This window comes from Rhinolophus sinicus, chromosome 2 (assembly GCF_057876585.1).
Source record: "Rhinolophus sinicus isolate RSI-liver-muscle chromosome 2, RSI-T2T, whole genome shotgun sequence".
In the NCBI taxonomy this organism is placed as follows: domain Eukaryota; kingdom Metazoa; phylum Chordata; class Mammalia; order Chiroptera; family Rhinolophidae; genus Rhinolophus; species Rhinolophus sinicus.
In genome coordinates, this window is record NC_142502.1 from 87622825 (window position 1) to 87638597 (window position 15773).

At 38.7% G+C, this 15773-nt stretch overlaps 1 protein-coding gene across 3 annotated transcripts; it reads right to left on the reverse strand.

Annotated features, from left to right (window-relative positions):
• Positions 1-404: 404 nt before the first annotated feature.
• TMEM14A (transmembrane protein 14A) lies at positions 405-13943 on the reverse strand. Of its 3 annotated transcripts, XR_012496636.2 has the most exons (7): positions 13857-13943; positions 13403-13478; positions 12499-12584; positions 9294-9395; positions 8517-8604; positions 6971-7085; positions 405-4988 (listed from the first exon to the last, which is right to left on the reverse strand). XR_012496636.2 is itself a non-coding variant. In XM_019734772.3 (6 exons), exons 3-6 carry the CDS (start codon positions 12566-12568, stop codon positions 7046-7048), a joined length of 300 nt encoding a protein of 99 aa, XP_019590331.1. In that variant the 5' UTR covers positions 12569-12584; positions 13403-13478; positions 13857-13943; the 3' UTR covers positions 6517-7045. The 3 variants fall into 3 exon arrangements, 2 of the variants coding, with proteins under 2 accessions (XP_019590331.1, XP_074189174.1); XM_019734772.3 differs by lacking the exon at positions 405-4988 and having other exon boundaries at positions 6517-7085; XM_074333073.2 differs by lacking the exons at positions 405-4988; positions 6971-7085 and adding an exon at positions 7092-7614.
• Positions 13944-15773: the final 1830 nt, after the last annotated feature.

Below are 15773 nucleotides of genomic sequence, written 5' to 3' on the forward strand. Positions count from 1 at the left end.
CCCCAAGCCAAAGGAGGTCTGGCTGGAAAGTGGGGGATATGAATGGAGCGTTAGATGGCAGATGACACACTCCTTCAAGTCCTGTCAAGGAATCTGGATTTTATTCTAGATGAAACAGGAATCCAATGTTTGGCTTTCTCCCTAAGATTTTGCCCAGATGATACAGTGTTTTGGGAGGTAGAGTGTCACACTACAACTATGAGAAACCATAACTTGAACTATGGAAGAAAAACTCATTTGCTTCTGCACCAGAAAAGAATGAAGAGAAAAATGAAAACTAGTTACAGTGTTTGCATTTGCCAAACTAAATTAAGTTACCTTTTTGGTGTTAAGTGGATAATTATGTTTGTATAATTTGTAAAACTTGTAAAATAAATGAATTATAATCTAATGACATGACAAGGACAGGGGCCAACTAATAACTTTAATTGCAACTACTATTTGCTGGATGTTACAGAAAAGGTAAATGTGTATCAAAACATATTAACAGAATAATTTAAATATACTCAGGGATCTTCCTACTTCAACTCACCAAATCATTTCAAAACCAAAAGCAGCCCTGACATAGTGGAAATAATTGACTCTAATATTGTATTTTATAAATTAATATTTTTATGCTAATCTGTCTTGAAACGAAGCTTCCAGTACAAAAGTGTATCTGTGCATTCACATATAAGCCCCCCACACATACATGTACAGGAAAAAAACATGTTCTACATGCTGACATGCTGAACTGCACTTAATTGCAAAGTTCCATGTTTCAAGGTGGCTTGACAATTTAAAACAATAGGTCATTGGAATTTCTTAAAGAATTAATTTTGCCTAAAATTTTTTCCCAATATAGTTTAAATAAACTAACTTGTTTGCTTATCTAGCTAGCATCTGATTATTTTACAAAGCCTCATTTTCCACTTAGTACAACTTAGTTCCCAGTACCAAGCCAATCCTCCTTCAAGGAGACGGAAGGACAGACCTTTCCAAATAAGACCAGCAAGTACCCAGACAGCATCTTCATGGGAGCAAAGCAAACCTCACTTTATGTCATTAACAGGACATAAGGATTTTCCATAAACCAGAAAATATGTATTCAATACCCAAGGATACATGAAATGTACTGTGCACTAGGTTACTAGTTGACTTTTATAGGGGGGAGAATTCTAATTCTTTATCTTAAATTACCAACGAATCCACATTACTAAAACTCAGTTTCAGTAGACAAAGCAGAATGGAGGCATGGTGCCACAATGATTGGAGATAAAATTCCAGAATGCTAAGCTGAAGATAAAAAAAAAAAAAAAAAAAAAGGGCATGCAGTTACTGGTGTATTTAATTCCTCTTATTCATACACACTTTAAACTATGGATTATTTCCTTTGATTTTTTTTTTTTTTTTTTACTACTTCAGAGGCACACTTGAAAGCTGTGAAATTATCTCCTTAGCAAGTTTGCTTGCCTGCTGAAGCTCTTCTGGCTAGAATGAGATAAATGCACAATAATTGCTTCTAATCCCCTCTTTTCTGCAAATAGGTGGAGAAAATTGTCATCAGTGCTCTTCGAGTCTGTTGAGCTTTCTTATGATTTCCCCTCATTTCAGTGAAAGACAGAGTTGGAAGTAGTTACAAAAAGAAAGGGAGAGCTGGGAAAAGCTGATGGATGATGATATTCTACTAAGACTTGTTGCTCAGAGTTCTGTTTAGTATCATTTGTCTGAGGAAGTCAGTACTTTCTCTTAAGCAAACAAATTCAGTTGTTGAAATCCAGCCATTATTCTAAAATGTGTTTACTATATTCTTAACACTTAAGTCAGATATTAAAAATATTTCTAATTTTCCTGTTTATAATAAAGTTATAGCTTTAATGAAAGCCAAAATTATAATTCAAATGGTTTTAAATGAAGTAACCACATCGAGTTCTATTTGCCAAATACTGTTGCTACTCTCTCACCTCAAATTAATATGTACAACTTGAATGACTGGGGATTTACCATTATCTATTATACATATGGATATTTTATTTTTCACATATTTCATCATTTTATTAGGAATAATTCCAAATGGGTTATGAAGAAAACTTATTCATTTGAGTTTGATGAGTTTTCCAAAAACTCTTAATGAAGATATGTTCACCAATAAACACCTTGTCAGAGGTGATCCACCTATAATCTATACTTCATTATCTTTTAGGAGATAAATACCTCAATAGAATAAAAAGTCAAGACATTTTGACTTGAAATATTTAACTCTGAATAATTTAGACATTGGCATTCAGAATACACTTTTACTTTTAAGAAGTAGTAAAATATTGCCAATCTTGCTACTCACAATAAATCCTACTCTAGGTCTTCTTTCTGGGATTCTAAAAGTTTGAGGTTTTATTGGAGCCTCAGAAATTACTGTGAAGAACAAACCTTTGAATACAAAACAAGATAATGGTTCCTCTATTTTGTGTAATGTAAAAGCATCTGTTGCATAGTTTATTTTCTTTGATAATTATTAATTTTATTGTTAAAATTGATTTAAAAAGCAGTCCACTCAGAGAAGGGAACATTGTATGTGGAGACATGGGTAAATCAGTTAAACAATTTAAGAGTGTATCTCTTTATACTCTTATTTCTCTAACTGAATATAATTCTATTTTGAGCCCCACTCTACCAAGGGCACAAACTAAGTCTCAGACAGTTCCAGTTTCCTCCCCAAAACACACGCTCATATCTTCTCTAGGGTTGTTTCTAAGTCCCCAGGTACCAGGGAGAGGGCCATCCCATCCTTAACAGACTCCGTCCACACAGGAGACTGCCAAAACATCATCATTCCTATCTAGTGTCCTGGTGATAGTCTTGCAGAAAACGGCTGCACCCTTCATTAACACTGCAAGTTCTTTTGAATTTGTAACTGCATTGGAAATATCTGGCTCTTATGCAGAGAACTCTCAGCCCATCTCAAGCTCATCTACCTTGGCATAGCACCTCGACATTTCTACTCAGTGCTTTTGAGTCACTCTGAGTTAGCGAGAAGTAAGGCAAAGGTTTCCCAGGTACGCCGATCCCAAAGCGTATTGGGATTCTGGCATTTTTTAGCTTGCCTCCTCCTGCATTTGACGGGGCTGATGTGAGGAGAGAGAGGTTTCCTCTCATGCATAGTACTTCAGTGTCTAACTTCACTTCCTTTCCCCTGAACTTCCTTCCTCTACCTCAATTTCTGAGGGCAACTGGACTCTTCCTCAATTCTTCTAAATCATGTTTGTGGCATGTGTTGGATTAAAGATGGTGGCAAATTCTTTGGCCCTTCTCCCAAAGAGATGTGGGGTATAATTCCCCTCCCCTTGGATCTGGGCTGGCCTCAGTGACTCACTCGAAACCTATAGAATAGGTGACAGTAATATTATGTGACTTTTGAAGTAGATCAGAGAAGGCTTGCAGCTTCTGCTTTGGTCTCAGAACACTCACTCTCCAGATGCTTCCTCTCAGAACCCAGCCTCCATGCTGTGAGAAGCCCAAGTGACATAGAGAGGCCATGGGTAGGTACTTTAGTCAAGAGCCCAGCTAAGCTCTTAGCCAGCAGACTGCATGAACTACTAGCCATGTGCGGGAGCCATGGACACTTAGCCTTGTAGAGCCTTTAGCTAACTCCTGCCCCAGCCAACATCTGACTGAGAACTGCATGAAAGACCCCCAACAAGAACCGCTCAGCTGAGCCCTTCTGAATTCCTAAACCACGAAATTGTAAGCAAAATTAAGTGATTGTTTTAAGCTGCTTAAGTTTTGAGGTTATTTGTTACGTAGCAAGAGATAATCAGAACACGGCATATACTTTACGGTCTTCTAAACTCAAAATCAGGCTTTTACCACTCCAAAGTCTCAGTATCTTTCTTTCTTTGCCACCCACTCAAGTCATAAGTAATTGGGAGAGCTATTAAGTGGAAGAAATATGGTGAATAGGGTGGAGATACAGTGTATGGAATTCTTGGTTGTCACCCCTCCCCTAAGGGTATGACATGTTATATGTGAGTGAAGGGTTTGTTGTTGTTTCTCTTGCAAAGAAGGATCATTTCAATTCTTGAAAGAGAAACAAAAATTAAAACACTGATTTGAAAAACAATATAATTTTCGTACTTTAGGTAGTCAGGGCTTGGAGCATGCTGGGACTATAATAACACAGGAGTGGTAGGTGGGTGGGGAGAGGAATCAATCCAGATGGCATGCACACCCACTCTGTCAAACACAGTTTAGAGAGTAGGTACTAGACACGAAAGGAAACCGCTCAGAAGGTAGCATAGCAATTCAATTGATCTGCTCATTTCTCATGTGCAAATGCTAGCAGACAGCATGATATATGTTTTCATCTGGAAAACAATGTGCTTTCCAGATGAAAGGAAGAGTTGATTCATCAGGCTTTCTAATTCCACACAATAACATACTGAATAACATTTCTTTTTTTTTTTTGAATAACATTTCTTGGCACAGCAGGTCCTCAAACATTTTGTTTAATGTCGTTTGATTATAATGTTGATGAGATGTCATAGGAACCTAACTCGTTTACATCAGTTAGCCTGTGGTAAAATAAGTTTCCAAGAACCTACTGACAACATTAAATGAGGACTTACTGTACTCTCTTTCAATCTCTTCACTTCTCTCCATCCACTGCCTTTGTTTTGCTCTCTTTACCAATTACCTTTCTCTGTTCCTCACTCTGTGTGAGAAAACATTGCTGTACCACAGTCCCTGAGTTGATCTGTTTCAGTCATACACAGAGTTACCCCCAAGTCTCAATGCTAAATTCCTAGGATGAAAACTTGGTTTCAGTTGAGTCAGGTGACTCAATGGACCCAGTCAAATCAGTCATGGCTGGAAGGTGGAGTTCTGTAGTACAACCATGGTTGGCAGGAGCCCACCACCTCTGCAGGAGGTGAGAGAGGAAGCAGTTCTTGGAGAAGGGGGATCGCTGTGAACATGGCAGATGCTCCAAAGTCGTCTCCTTGGTAAAGTGTCTTCTACATGTAACAAATGCTCAATAAATCATAGCTATTATGAATACCATTATCATTCTTACTTTAATTACCAGAAAAGACTCTATGGCAGGAAACACACCAAAGACATTCACGGGGCAAAAACTTAAGAACTACTTTCTTCCATGCCCCAGACTGACCACAGGATCTCACTGACCTGAGGTCTTCACTGCCAACAGCATCAAAGCTGATCCATCACCATCACCCTCTTCCACCACCTTTTGTGAAAAGTTTAGGACATGGCATAGCTTCAAACTAGTTTCTTAAGCTTTCCATTACTAGAGCATTTTCCAGATATAGTATATATTTCTATGATCAAGTTCACATTTAGTTTCTATCTCAGTATCATAATCACGGTTTGAGTATAAGCTGTTGGCAGTCTACATATGAAGGTTCTTCTCAACCGCCTTTGACCATCAGCGAGGGCACAGAGCACCCCAATAATAACTGCTTTTCCAGACTTGTTTGTACCAACAACCTCTTGGGCACCATTAGGATAAGTGGATTTTTTTATTTTATTTTTTTTTAGGTAGGATATTTTAAAAATTTATCAAAGGATTCTGTCTGGGTTTTCCCATTTGGTTATATTAGCAGGGTTTTTTCCCCCCTTTCTTTCCTTAATTGAATCACTTGTCACTGAAATTTTAATAACCACTTTGAAAGTCACTTGGGAAAAGTAACCAAACACAACGATACCAACTCTGCTCTTATCAGTTGGGAGCTCTACCCAACATTTCAGGACAAAAACTGTATGATTTCATTCATGTGGAATATAAAACAAAACAGAAACAAATGAACAAACAAAACAAAACAAAAAACAGACTCACAGATACAGACAAGATGTTGGTGGTTACCAGAAGAGAATGGGGGAGGGGGAAGGTGAAACGGGTGAAGGTCAAATGTATGGTGATAGATGGAAATTAGACTTTGGGTGGTGAGCACACTATAGCGTATACAGATATCAGATTATAATGGTGCACACCTGAAATTTTTATAATGTTGTTAACCAGTTTCCTCAATTAAAAAAAAACAATAAAACAAAAATAAAGAAAGGGTTTGAAATCTGACACCATTGCACAAAGCCAACAAGGCCAAAACTGCAGATTTTTAGAGCTCGAAGAGCCCTTGTTGACCATTTAGTCCAAATTCCTCCTTAAGGGTGAGAAACTGAGTTCTAGAGCGAGGAAATGACCCTCCAAAGAGCGTACAGCCAGTCAGTGGAAGAACTGGGCTGGGACTCGGGTCTCCTGAAGTTCGGTCTGGGGCCTAAAAGTAAGTGCCTTGGACTTACTATGCCTAAAAATGAAATGGCAATTTGAGACAAAACCATTTCTGTTTCAGAATTATTACTGTTTCAGGGAAAGAGAAAGAGAAAGAGAATGAACATCTGCTCCTGCAGAAGCATTCTGGCTTAAATAAGCCTCTTTCTCAACCTCTTTCATTAATACTTGAACATTTAAATATCAAAGATGATTTGAGTATATAGAGATAACACTAAAATGGAAGAAACATGTTTAAAATGGAACATCTTTTATTTGTATTCTGAATACATTCTTTTAGCATATAAAATGGAATTTTTTAAAGGAAAAAACAATGTTGCCAACAATACAAAATGGAAAAAACATAATTTCTAGCATAATACAAATGATAAATAGATACATTAGCATTCTGTGAAGTCCACTTAAAGTATTCCAGTATCTGATAATCGGTAGTTTAATTTAAACTTACTTCCAACAAGTATTTGGAATTATTGAAAAACACTACGTACATAAAGCTAAACACAGCAAATGAAAGAGTATACCATAATTCATTAAATATCATTAATGAAAACAGTATCTGACAATTAGAAAACAAAGTCTTTTTGTTACAAAAAACAAAACACAGTACCTCATACTAGTGTTCGCATTAGAGGTGACAGTGTTTTTGTTTCTAACATAAGACACTTACTATTCCACAGTGAAATTTACCTTTTGAATTCAAAGCGTATGCTCTGCCCGTTAGTGCAGAATGACATGAATTTAGTTTTCAGTGTCTCCGGATTCTCAAAGCATCAGTAAGACAAGTCTCACAATCATCATGAAGCTGGATTAAAATAAAAGACAGGTAAAGGGAGGGTCGCTCTTACATGGCATAAGACAGAAGGGTCCTGCACTGCCCTAACGTGTGGTGTGACTGAACTCTGGCTTCCAGGATTCTCTCCACCTTCTACTCCTTGGAGCAGGGGTGATCTCATTATCCCTGTATTCGAGTTTCTCAGACATGAGTGAATTAGCCACTTAAAAATGTTCACTGACTGAATGAGAAAAATCAGAACTCACTGTTCCTAAAATCTGGGATGAAGCTTTATGAGAGAAACGTTTGGAAGAAACATAAGACTTTCAAAAGCTAGTTAAGTAAATCAACTTGAAAAAACAATCAACGAGCACTTGGGGGTGGTTTATTATTACAATCTCAGCTAGTGTCCATTGATTAGGGTCTTGTCTTCTTGATGTGTCAACCCTACTTCTGATTCTTTCCACCACCAAGTATCATTATAACTGGAAAGCAGTCTTTGTAATCACACTTTTCCTCCCCAAATCATCAATATAATACACAGCCACACTAGAAAATTCTACAGAAAGGAAGAAGAAAATTAGTTATTACGCTACCGCCCAGAGATAAACACTAATAGTTTGAGGTCTTGGTTTTTTTATACATAAATGTTTTTATGTTGAGATCACACTATATTTGGTTGTTTTACTTATTCTTTTAAAAAATCTTCTGTTATTAAGATTTGCCAATACTACTACACAGTTTTGGAAAACATGACATGTAATGCCTGTTCAAAACATTTATTGAAACATTTAGTTACTGGTGAATTTTTAGGTGGTCTCTAATTTTTCAATTTATCATGATTTCCATTAGACATAAAGTTGCAATAAACATCAGTCATTGTATACATCTCATTATTCCTATGGAATAAATTTCAAAAGGTGAAAATATATATTAAAGGATATGAACATGTTTATGATTTAAGGTAGCTTCCAGGAAGAATTAAAATTTTACCTGTAAGTTTTTACTTGGTAATATGCTTAATCTCATGGATAGAATTACTGTGATCAAATTAAGAGAAACTTGAGGCTCCGTATTTATCTTTTTAAAAAATATCGTTTTCTCCCTTAAAAACTCAAAATAACTGCAGCAGACCGTCACTCTGCCCAACTAAGAAAGACTAAGTATCAGATTTAAATGAATACATCTACTGCCTCAGATGGATAAATCTTGAGGCAAAATGAAGCTTTGGTTCTTTAGTCTGAAAAAGGTTAAGTGTGTACACGTGATCAAATACTATGGCAACACTAAGTGTGTCCAATAAAAACGTTCATGTGCACATCAATACCAAATAGAATGCAGGACAGTTTAAGGGTTTATAGCCATGCTTATCGTAATAAAAATTACTTTGAAATTTTGCCAAAAATGCAGCACTTCAAAATGATGGCAGAGGAAAATATACATCAACATAGTTTTTCTTACCTTAAACCTGCAACCAGTCCAGCTGGCATTATTTTCTTGGATCGCTTAAACCTCACACCCATCATGGTGGCCAGAAAGAAAGCTGTAACTGAACAACAAACCAATCATGAACCAGAATTTCAAACATGTTATCAATGCTTGCTTGTGAAAGAAAGGGATCTCATTTCAGCTTTCTAATACAACACTAATATGCATAGGTATTGAGTTGGTATTTTCTTGAAAAGATGAAGTGCTCTATTAAAGCACTTTATGAAATAGCTCATCAAAAAGGTTTGTGTAAACAAGCATGTTAAAATCCATTCTTGAAATATCTTCCAAAGAAAGTCTTTTTCTAGCTTAAATTTCTATTTATAGAATACTCCTTAAAGATTAGGACCGTGTCTTATTCAACATTCCTCAGCAATACTGGGCATTATTTTACTATAATATAAGACCGGATATGATATGATGCGATACGATACGATACGATACGATACGATACGATACGATACGATACGATATAATATAATACCGGGTCTTATATTAATTTTTGCTCCAAAAGATGCATTAGAGCTGATGGTCTGGCTAGGTCGTATTTTCGGGGAAACACGGTAGTAGCAATATCATTATTTTTTATTGGGTCTGTCTAGAAAGGAACAAGAACTGTGTTCAGTCTCAATGCATGTATATGGCCACTTGCCACCCGACTGTGTATCTTCTAGTATACCCAGTACAGGGCATCAAAAAAAGCTACCCCAAGGTTCGACTCTCCACAACTGGGAAAAATGCCTTACTTACACAGTGACAGTTTTACATCTCGCTTGTCATTGGAGACACAGTAAGCTCCATAGCCAGCTAAAACTCCAAGAAAAAGACCAGCAATCAAAGATGGAATACCACCTGAAAATAAAAAGTATGGGCTCAGAGAGAGAATCACAAAATGAAAGGAATTTCTTCAAATATGATACGTGCACCTGCAAATGTACTTCTACCTGGGCATTATGACTAGACAAAACCAAACTGGTTATAGGCCTATTCATGGATAGTTTCTACAAAAATGACTGTTGTGTGCTGAACCCTACATGTAAGGCAGAGGAACCCCAAATGCATAGCAATGGAGGGGTTAGGCATCACCTGGGGGAATAAGAAAGCCTGCCTTGTAGTAGGAGTGGTTTTGGCATTGAGTGCATGATGTTGGGCAACCAGTAGACTTATTTATGTCCATCTCTTTCTGTTGTTGTTTTTTCTATTCTCCTTGACTCCATCTTTTTATTGTAGGCTTGTGAGGATAAAAATAAGATGCAAAGGTATTTTTAGTTTATAGGGGTAGAGAGAGAAGTGCTGTGCAAACTAAGCACTGGTTTTGTCCTGAATAATGAACAAACCTTCTGGCCTCCAGATGTCGGGGCTCAGGGATGAATGGTGACTACACTGAGAAATGGAAAGAACCAGCGCACTGACACAGCCAGCCAGCTGCCAACCATCGACCCATTGCTCCAGAGCAGTGACGAACACCAAGCACTTTCTGTGCACTGCGCAGTGGGTTACATACCAGTGACACTAAACCAGACACACAATCCTCGCTTCATGGAACTCACTCTGTTTAGAATCTATGTGTTTGGAATCCCTAGGAGTAGGGTCAAGGTATTTCTATTTTTCAAATATCCCTAGGAATTCAGATTGCAGTCAGAATTAAAAACCACTGCAACAATATAAATCCACACACAACCCCCCAGCATCCTGAATGAGAAGCCAAATGCCCTAGGTTCTAATCCTAATTCTTTACTTATTGCTTGAAGGATTTTGGTTAAATCACTTGGCCTCTCTGAGTTTGATCACTTGCAAAACAGGGCTAATAAGATCATCCATGCCAAATATGTATATAAAGGTTAGACTGCTACAGTTGGAAATAATATTAAATTCCTCATTGCTGCTCCCCACCCCACCCCCCACACCAAATCTAGTCTCCAAATACAGCAATATGATTTTTTTAAGAACATATATCTGAACAGGTCACTTCCCTATTTCAGTGCTTCCCCCTGAAATTAGGAAAATCCCAAGTTTGCTCTATTTTTGCAGCCCCGGTCTTCTTTCAGTTCCCTGAATATGCCAAACTCTTTATTCCTCACGGCATCCAGACAATGCTACTCCTTGCCTGGACTGCTCTTCCCTGCACTGTTCACCTGGTCATCTGCAGCTCACCTTTGGATGGTGCCTGAAGTGTTATAGTTTCTCAGAGATGCCTCCTTCTCTGATCCATCATTCTGAACGAGGGTCCCCATTACCGTCTCCCATTGGTCATCAGCACATATTTATATACCTGTTCATGTATTTAATGTTCGTCTCCCCCACTCACTTGTGAGCACCATGCCTTTGTGCTCACTGCTGTTTTCCCAGGGCCTGAGACAATGCTGGGTACACAGGCAGCCCGAGATAAATACTGACAAAATACATGCCTGGGTGCTCCCTGTTATGGGTCATGATCAAGCAGAACTCAGGTAAGGATATGGTTAAGAAGATTATTCTATTTAATCCTAACAGATTAATTTACAAATGAGGAATCGAGGCCCAGAAGTTAAAACAACTCACACGAGCATTGGAGCTATTAGGTTGGTGCAAAAGTAATTGCAGTTTTTGCAATTTTTTTTAAACTTTTTAAACCACAATTACTTTTGCACCAACCTAACAGTAACCGTAGTGTCAAGAGCAGAATTTGCGCATGCGAGATTCTGTGGCCTGTGCTCTTAACCCAATTATGCTATAAGAGTGGGCTTCTTTGAACACATAATACCCCCAGGGGCTTCCAGGATCATTCAGTGGGGAGCTCTCGCAGGAGGCCAAGGAACCATATTGTGCAGCTGGACAGCAAGCCCCTGAAATCAGAGACCTTACAGCTAATGTGATTTCATTGGTTCCTGAAGAGATCTGGGTTAGAATAGTAAAGTTAGACCCTTCCCTTATCCTTTCCCCCACTCCAATTCTCTCTCCTCCCTTCTTCTCACCTCTCTAAAAAGCTGGCAAAAACGTCCAGATGTTCTTTCCTGTTCTGTAATACAGGTTATTTAGACATGTCTTTACAATGAAAAAGTTTTCAGTAACAATCCTATCAGGATTTTAAACTGAGTCCCCTTTAAAGTAGACTATGAAACATCAACTTTTAAGAATAGTTGTATACAAGTCGTACTTGGGTGCCATCAATTTTTTTTCCCAACAAATATACATTCCCAATGTTACACATATTGAGAGAGAAAATAAGATCAAACAAAAATCTAAGGTGATTACAGGCTCTCAGAATCTTAGAAGAGAACCTGCCAGCCCCTCAGCCCCTGAAACTATGCTCAACCTTGGACTTCTTAGCAATCTCTAAAGAAGGAAGTAACTCTGGTAACTGTATAGACCTGGCCTTTTCACTCAAACTCAAGTCCACTAATGTCACAAATACACCATTCTTTGATATATACTTCATTTTTAAAATATAAATACAAGAGAAAAAATACAAGAGAAATACCAGACACCCTGACAATACAAGTTTCTACCTTGAAACAAAGTAAAATATAAAACCTGACCATTCGCTGTTCTCCATGAAAACACTTTATCAACTGTTTTTTTTTTCTTCTTTTGGACAGAGATGGAGAGACAACTGCAGATATGATATTTAAGTATTTAATGAGCTTTACTTTCTAGCACACAATGTCAACATAATTCAGGTTTTTGACACTATGACTATGTAAACAAAAAAAATTTCCTCATTTAATAATAAGCAAGTAGCCCTGAGAAGGTTAAATCAATTAATTATGCAAGTGATAATGACAGGTGAAATTAGAATTCTGCAGTGGAGGGAGACCCAGAACACCAGGTTGGAATGCTCTGTCATGCTCAGCCCTCTGTAACCCCTTCCTTCCACAAATCCCTTCTTGTCCTGCTTACAGACCCTCAGTTAATCCTAGCACAACCACCAACCCCCAACCAAGTCATTTTCATGAAAAATCTGATTTGGCCTTACCTCTCCGCTTATATCCCCAAATACTTCCGAATGTCACAAAGGCTGCATAACCAAAGCCAATAAAGTCCATTGGCAAGGTTGCAATTCTAAAGCAAGCAGGAAAGCATGAATGTTACAAAATAAAGAGAGTTTGGGGGAGTACATGTATATAAAAGTGATAATGCATCATACAGAATTATAGAAATTAATTTCTCTAGTCTACTGAGAAAAGGGAAGTTAGATCTTCTCTCTCCAACACTCAACCACTGTCCCCCTCACACTCATAACTCTCAAGCACACTCAGGGGGACACTTAAGGTTGATTCTCCTTTTCTTCTCTTCCAGACCTGCTGTACCCTCAGCTGTTTATTTCCTTCCACTTCCCCAAGTAAGATTTCTGCTGTGGTGAACCAGGTCTCCTCATTGGAGACAACACCACAATCTTCACTTCTCTTCATGCCTGGGATGTCTCCCCTCTCCCCACCTACAAACCCCAACCACCTTCTGCACCCCACTCTCCTCTGAACCTTCTTGCCCTTCTGAACTACTTCCCAACATCCTTATCTGCTCTAGCCTGCACCATCCAGCTGGTCTAGAGAAAACTGCTTTTCTTTCTCTATATTCCTTGACTTTACCAAATCCATCTTATAATTGTTTCATACGTTTTTACAGATATTCGTCTCCTCATCTTTCTCACACAAAGAACAGAAAAGGAGTAATATGGACGTTTGCTGATTGACTGAACTAGGTTCACTTTAGACATTTGCTTTGTCCCTGGCTGTTCCGATAGCTCTTCTGTGGAGGCAGAGACATCTATACTTAATCAATGGTAAATCACTAATGAACATAACAAAGCCCTGGCATGAAGTTAACTGAATGACAACGATACCCTGTTATGCATCACACTAACAGCAGTTGAAACATACCTCCAGGGATAAGAAGTCCCACTGAAGTCCTGCCCACGATTCTCAACGATGTAGGAGAAAGTGTGCTGGCTACAGGCTGGAGACATGGAGACACTGGTTAATAGCGGCTATGGTCCTCGGATCACGGCCCATTCTTAAGGCCAAATCCCCTCAAAGTGAGGGGAATAGATGAGATGAACTATAAAGGTCCTTGAAACTTTTTAAATTCCAAGAGTCCTTGTGGTACTTTCATATCTTAAGTTTTTTACATCTTTATTTCCTTCATGGGAAGTATAATTATCTTTGTATATGTAAGGAATAATGCATGAAATTTCTTTGCATTTTTATAGTTTTCTCACTGCTCATCATTTAGGTTAGCCTAGGCTTTTATTTCCTGTAGCAATTGGTAACAAACTGACCCAGGAGAACGGAAAAAGGGTTTTGAGCTTATCTTGGAGAATAAGCTAGAACTTACTGTGAGGAAGGATCTTGATGGAGAGAATCCAAGGCACAGGAGGAGATGCTGGCACTGAAAAGGAGGCAACACTGACAACTCCTCAACATCTGTGGGAAGAATTAAAACAGGGGAGCTCATCTGTGCCCAAGAAGTGGCCCAGTGGGACTGAATGTGTAGGAAGGACACATGTTCAAAAACTACTGTTGACTGATTGATGGATAAGTAAATAATAACGAGGATGATGTTTTTGAGCAATTAGCATCATTCTAAGGCCTTATATGTATCAACATACTTAATTATTACCACCACCCTATGAGGTAAGTACTATAATTATTATCCCCATTTTCCAGATGAAGAGACTGAGGCACAGAGAAGGCAAGCAACACCTCTGAGGTCACACAGCAGAACCAAGACTTCAGACTCAGAGAAGTCTCAGTCCTAACCACTAGCAATAATAGTGATAACTCTTACAACTGAGTTAGCTGGCTGAAAAAAAGTGAATATGCAAATAAAACTGATGTTCTCCAGAGTTTTTAAATTCTGGATTAATCGCTTCTGCTTGGTCTCATTGCTTAAAGTTGTGAGCACACTGCACTGTTTTCCATCTGGTGAATTAACCATTTTCAGCCCTATAAGCATCTCAGGTTCAATCTTATTGTCTTTCTCAAAGAGCTAATCATATCCCACAACGTATGCTTGGCTGCAAACCTGATGCCACCACTTATTAGCTGTATAACACTAGGCATGTTTGTTAATCTCTCTGTAACTCAGTTTCTCCATTTTTATAAACAGGGATAATAAAAATACATACCTCACAGAGCTGTTATGATAATTATGAGTTAATACTATAAAGCACTTAGAACAGTGCCTGACACGTACTGTTAGCTGCCAATAACTATTAGCTGCTCTGATGATGACTATTCTTCTTTTTCACGCTTATACATATTTTTGAACTTGACATATATAAGGCCACTGAGAAAACAACTGAGGTAAGATGAATTTATGATTCAGGTATTCAATGAATCAAACCACAATATTACAACTTATATTCATACTGAGTTCCATTTAATAACTATTTATTAATCAGTTTCTTTGTGCAAGGCAGTAGGAAGCAATGAAAATGCCCTCAGACATGGCCCTGGTCTTCCAGGACTTACAGTACAACACAGCAGAGGAGGCGGATACGTGAATGAGCCCTAAGAGCAGAGGCATGGGCAACTAACAAGGCTTGGGAGCCTAAGGAAAGATTCCTAGAGGAAGCAGAGCCTCAGCTGGGACCTTGGGGAGAGTAGGAGTAAGCCAAGTAAACAGGGTGGCAAGGAAGGGCATCTTGTAGGCTGAGGGAGAACATGTGCAAAGGCCTAGTGCAGGGGTGTCAAAACTGCGGCCCGTGGGGCCAACTGCGGTCCGCAATCCATTTTTTATTGGCCCGTAGCAAATTCCAAAAATATATTTAGTTTGCTTAAATAAACCAGGTGAGGCAATACATACTTCACCTCGAGTGAGTGGCCTGGCTGTTTGTGTATTTTACCGCATATGGCCCTTGGTGAAAAACATTGAAAAAAGTTTTGACACCCCTGGCCTAGTGGAATGAGGAAGCATGACATGTTTTCAATGGAAAGAAGTACAAGGGGGTTGCAAACAGAGATGAGGCTGGTCAGAAAGACAGGACTGGACAACCATGGAAGGGAGTCTGGTTTCTGTCCCAGGGGCAGTGAGGAATGAAGGAAGGGAGCCTCATAATCAGATTTAAATTCCAGCAGCACTTCCTGGCTCGTGTAGTGGGAGATGCATTGAAGCGAGGAAGGGAGATAAGCTGAGGGGCTGTTGCAGTAAACTAAGCAAGAGATGATGGTAGTCTGGCCTGGAAAAATGGCAACAAGGGTAGACAGAGGTGGAGAGATTTGAGAGAGATTCAAGAGGTAGAACCAATAA